The sequence below is a fragment of the Myxine glutinosa genome, chromosome 12 (genome assembly GCF_964187855.1).
Source record: "Myxine glutinosa chromosome 12, kmMyxGlut1.1, whole genome shotgun sequence".
Classification (NCBI taxonomy): Eukaryota; Metazoa; Chordata; class Myxini; order Myxiniformes; family Myxinidae; genus Myxine; species Myxine glutinosa.
In genome coordinates, this window is record NC_136272.1 from 103,587,672 (window position 1) to 103,593,318 (window position 5,647).

Here is a 5,647-nt window from a genome sequence, read left to right on the forward strand (position 1 = left end):
CTGCCTGCAGTGAGTGAGTGAAAGGCCCTCGGAGTTGGCTTCATCGCAGGAGATTCCAATGATTCTGAAAGCTTTGGTTTCAACAGCGTGAAGCCGAGCTAGGTGAGAGGCAGGAGCACCGGCCCAGAGGGGAGAACAGTATTCCATTGAGCTGCGGATGAAAGCCTTGTATGTGGTGAGGAGCTCAGGTGTGCCAAGGAATGACTTTACACGACGGAGGATGCCCAGTCGGCGACTGGCATTGGAGGCCAGCTTGGAAATGTGGTTTTTCCCAGGAAAGATCACGGCAGATTGTGAGACCAAAGAGCTTGAGTGACAGAACTTCTTGGAGAGGATTGTTGAAATCAAATAATCAATAAATCAAATAATAATCATATAAGCAAAGAACAAAGCAGAGGTGTGCATCAGCCAGGATTTTGCTGGTTGAACCAGGTGGGGGTTCTTCGTCGAACGTATACAACCTGGAGTTACTGAGGAGGTCCGAGGGAGTGTTTGAGAATAGACGTTAGAAAACAGATTACCGTCCTACCTGCGATGTGGGAGCAACAAACCTTGTGCTTCGGCCTCATCACGGGATATGCGAATCGTTTTGAGAGCTTTAGACTCCACAATAATCCAAGAGGTAGATGTGATGCTGGGGCACCAACCCATAATGGACAGCAGTACACCATTGAGCTACAGACCAAGGCCTTGTTTTTGAGAATCTAACGGTTTAACGGGTGAAATACACGAGTGTACAAGCATTGGAGGCACTGATGACATCATACATGGCCATATGTGGTTAGGTGGTTGTCCCTAACCAGACCGTGAGGAACATTCATTTAAAAAAAATTTCCCATCAACAAATAACATCCTCTTATGTTACCATTCTGTGTTCTACATTCTCTGTCCAGGAATATTCGTCGTAAAAAGGCGACAAAAAGGGTTGGCGGCAGGAAGGGCATCCGGCCGTAAAACATTGCTTCAAAAAGGGGACCAAAAAACAACAACCACGGTCCCCGAAAAAGGCCAACCCCCGCTTGCGGGGAAAAATGGCCTCTAAAGGTGGTATTTTATGTTACCGTGTATATAATATTAGGCTGTAGTTCCCTGTCAGCATAAAAACATCAATTTAACCCACGCAAAGGTAATAAAGCCATTCCTTTCGATACTTTATGTTGATTTTAGAGAAGGATCCGACAGTGGTGCCCAGGTACTCCACTTACCTTTGAACTGTCTGGACAGGATTTGATTCCCACCAACCTGTTTGTGAAAGGCTAATGTTTACATTATGATTTAGATCTTTATATTATGTATAATTACGCACCAGCTGAGATGCAGCAGCACGTCATTCTGTGTTCTACATTTGCAGACGTGCGCTTCATTGGTAATTTTGTGACATGCTCATGAATCAACACCATGGGCGCTTTTTTGCAAGCACGAGGCCTGTACCTCATATCCAAAACAAACATCATCGTCTCCATTATTGCCCCGAAGCCCACCCTGCTGCCAGCCCAGCACTCTGTGCCAGCACCGAGATTATTTTCCACACTCCTGAGCCTCTCCTTGTCCGCTCCTTTGGCCATGAGCTGGATGAATCAGTGCTGTCGATGTCTGGTGGCGAGGTCGATCAGCAAAAGTGCAGGTACATAGCAACCAGGACTCATGCATGATATGATCAAATTAGTGCAGTCTCGAGAAGGACATGGTGTGAGCCAACTGTTTTTTTTCTTTTTTCTCTGGGCATTAGGCTTTGTCATTCAAGGAATTCCAGGAATTCAAGGAATATGCGCTATATCAAATGATCATGTAACATGTGGTAAATATTCGATTTCCTCCGTTGAACGGTTTTTGAGGTACGCTCTTAACAAAATGCAGACACATACGTACATACAACGTACGCAACCGATCGCAGCATGCATTTAGAAAACGTTTGCAGTCCTTTAACATGAGGTATATATGTATATATATATATATATATTTTTTTTTTTTTGGACAACGACCAAAAATCTGAGTTTATTGTGATCTATTCCAGTTCCCTTTCCCTGTTGCCTTGAGGCCATTAAATATCTAAACACATTGCTTTGATTCATCCATAATGGAGGCCACATAGTTGATGAGCCTGCCCAAAAAGGCCAGGTCGGCTGCATCACCAAAGCTTGCAGAAGAGCCAGCAAAATGTACATAAATAATGTAAATAATAACTCGCACTCACCCTTACCCAATAGGACAGTGATGGTATTAAATCAATCACTCTCCATATGACTAACTCCTCTGAGGGTTTTCCATTTTCTTTGTGAAAGTGTTCCCTTCCCTCTGTCTCGGCAGTACAAGGTCCGCTGAGAAACAAGGGGAGGAAAAACGTGCGCGACCCCTTCGCCAGCGTGGGCCGAGTCATCAATGCTCCCATCGTGGAACTTCAGGATACAAGTGGCGAGAGTTTGGGTCACATGAGCCGTGCAGAGGCTCTTGGCAGGACCGACAAGCTTTACCTGCGCCTCGTGGTTATTAACGAGAGGCGGGACCCGCCCGTTTACCGCATGATGTCGAGCCAAGACATCCTTGCAATACAAATGGATAAACGTGCAAAGGATAAAGCCAAGACTAAGACCGGTTAGTGTTTACATACTCTCTAGGTTGTCTAACCTGTCGTTTTGCATCCAGTAGTATCACCATGCGGTTGCACAATCTCCACTACGTGTTTCAGATACAGTATTGATAATGCATAACCAACATATTGTGTTTTTTTAAATTTATCTGCATGTCTAACATGTGACGTTTCGTTAAAATTTGAAGCACGAAAAGCATGGGGCTTGTGGCACTGCGGTTGACGAAATTATGGGAAGCATCCCGATGTGCGTACTTGGAATTGAACCCAAATCCTTATCGAAAAACATGTCTGCCTTTCATCACCTGTGCCTTTGTATGATGCCAAGGAACCTTCTGCACAAAGGAGTTGCGCTTCACGTCAATGATCGAGAAAAGCCACCTTGGGGTAAAGCAGAACCAGCTGGTACGGTGGCTCCAAAAGGGCCCTTGCCACATTCGCATAACCATCACTCGAGGAAATAAAAGCACCAGTGTGGAGGACGTGGTATGCTCATCAGTACGGTTTCACCAATGGCTTGTTCAAAAAGAGGAAACAAAACTGAGTGGCAGGATGGTCGGCGAGATTGGGTGAACGCTGTCGGTCTATCCGTGTCGTTAGAGCATCGGAAGTTTACACATCAAATCACTGATTTATTAACTCAACAGGATTATGTCAAGCTGAGTTTTTGTCGACACCCAGTGTCCGTCATCCGTCTGTCTGTCTGTCTGTCATCTGTAAACAATTCGTCTTCACTCTAAAAGTCACAAATATTGACCAAATTTGATGAAGCTTGTTATGCAGCATCTTTAAGACATAAACTTGTTTGGGATTGCATTTGGGCGTTGCATGCCCAAAAATGGGCGCGGCAGGGCGGCCATATTTGTAGTTGTAGTTTTACTTTTCATGCCTCACTTAAAACTCAATTTTTTCTAGTTTCCTGTTTAAACATGAGATACCTTCAACGTTACTGTACCTCTTTAGCACATGTAAACTATATAGTTTGTGGTTCTATTATGCATATTCTAACCATATTGTTATAGACCAATTGAGTTCAGGTTCCCTGGAACCTCTCGTTTTACCTTGAGATGGCTTTGAATGGGAAATTTACATTAATATAAATATAATGCATGGGGCTTGTGAATTTGAATGGGAAATTTACATTGATGCATCAAAACGGCAAGGTTATCATATGCAGTATATATATAGCCGAGTTTCTCTGTCCATAAAGCTTTATTACCTCTGCCACTGAAGGTGGACAGAGGTTGTGTTTTCACCCGTTTGTCTGCAAGCAGGATATCTCAAAAGGTTATGGACAGATTTGGACGAAACTGGGTGGACAGGTTGGGTGTGTGACAAGGACAAATTGATCAGATTTTTTGCGAAGATCCGGATCTGGATACTAGAATTAGTTTGTTGAAAATTATGAAAAAAAACAAGTTGTATTCTTTTTTAAAAATCGCTCTACAGTGCTGAAGCTTTTGTAGCTTTGTGAAAGGTAATATTAAATGATCCCCGACCCCATCCCTTAGTGGGTGTAGGGAAGTGTTTTTGTCTCCCCACAAAAAAAATGAAAATCTAAATCATTTGATTTGTTCAAAATGCCAACAGAACTAGAACGGCATTGAGAAACGCTGGGTATCTCCGCTAATACATTATCTAAAAAAAAATAAAAACGTGTTTGACTTCTATGCATTCCTGAACGGCTGGACGGAATGAGTTAAAAACTGCATTGGAAGCTTTTAGGAGGTTAAAAAAATTCATAGTCCCGGGGTGTTCAGGTTGAGCCCCCCCCCCCCCCCCAATTTTCTCGATGTAAATGTGTATGCCATAGCACCATCTAGTGTAAGTCAATAAAACACGCCATAGACGTCATAAAAAGTGGGGGAATTAAGCCGTCTGTCAGAACGGGTTCTTTGCTAATTTATTTAAATTTCCTTCAAAATGATAATTTGATTTGGTCACCACTTCAACATTTTACTTGATTGAAAGGATATTGGTGTATTGTATACAGTAAAACCAACAAGAAGATGATGTTTTTATTTTTCAGAAGGCCTGTCTTGACGAATTTCTCCATCCGTTGCTGGAAGACAGCGTTACGTTCGTGTCCAAACCCAGGCCGGTGCAGAATGAACGCGCCCTGCTTTGCATAATACGAAAAATGACCGACAAGGAAATGTCGCAAAATAGGAAACTGCAGTCGGCGGAGCAGCCAAGTTCACGAACCCCAGCCATGAAAGGGTCGGGTTTGGTCAGGAATCAAACCCAAGAAATTGACCAAAATTCCTCGAATAGCCTTACTTACCAATATGGCTTCAAAGATGAGAAATGATGTTGATCAAATGCTGAACAGGATTCTTGGTTGCAGCCGAATTTAAAATGATGCACAACATGGACATTTGGGATTAAAGTGGGACTTTGCAAAGAGTCATTGATACATTGAAAGGAGCAAAGCCACTTCACGTTCCTTGGACGAACGAATGAATAAAAAGTACATTTTGCTCATTTCCAACTGCTTTGGGTAGATTGCTGTGATAAGATTGGTCTTGGCATCCACCATGGTCCACTTGGATGAAATGCAGCTTTGGTTGATTTGTCTATGGGAAGGTTTTGCTTCAAGTCATGAACTGGCTGACCAGGCCTGACATTTGAGTGAAGGTGATTTGGGCAGGAATTTGTAATTTGTTCAGGGTGTTGGTGATAACTCGCCTACTCTTCACAAAATACCAATTTGGGATATATGTCCACTAAATAAACTGCCAAACTTAATGTCCATCTGAGATATTGCAGACTTTCTAATGCAAAGTATCTTTCTAATGCCCTACCTGCAAAGTATCAGTGTGACAGTTTATAGACCGTGGGCCGAACAAGCAAAAAGTCTTGTTTTTTTTACTTCCATGACCCACCTCTGGTATCTAGCTGAAATTTTGCATATGTTTAGTTTAAAAATCACTTATAAAGAATTCATAACTCGTCAGTGCAAAAACCTGCACATTAATTAGTTATTCTAATTAGCAAAAACTATAGTGCCATCATGTGCCCATTATTATATAGCTGTGTATAACTGAATGGAAATTCCAA

General features: G+C 42.6%; 1 protein-coding gene across 4 annotated transcripts in view; it reads left to right on the forward strand.

The window, feature by feature from the left end:
* Window positions 1-5,073, forward strand: part of MTIF3 (mitochondrial translational initiation factor 3) — a 6,051-nt gene extending 978 nt beyond the window's left edge. Inside the window, exons 2-7 of one of the 4 annotated variants that reach the window (XM_078766154.1) lie at window positions 894-1,044; window positions 1,352-1,624; window positions 1,730-1,798; window positions 2,308-2,592; window positions 2,916-3,073; window positions 4,617-5,073. In XM_078766154.1, the coding sequence (XP_078622280.1) occupies window positions 1,399-1,624; window positions 1,730-1,798; window positions 2,308-2,592; window positions 2,916-3,073; window positions 4,617-4,898 (1,020 nt within the window). In that variant the 5' untranslated portion in view covers window positions 894-1,044; window positions 1,352-1,398 and the 3' untranslated portion in view covers window positions 4,899-5,073. The remainder of the gene's footprint in view (window positions 1-893; window positions 1,045-1,351; window positions 1,625-1,729; window positions 1,799-2,307; window positions 2,593-2,915; window positions 3,074-4,616) is intronic. The other 3 variants (XM_068096472.2, XM_078766155.1, XM_068096470.2) reach the window with 3 other exon arrangements.
* The last annotated feature ends 574 nt before the right edge of the window (window positions 5,074-5,647 follow it).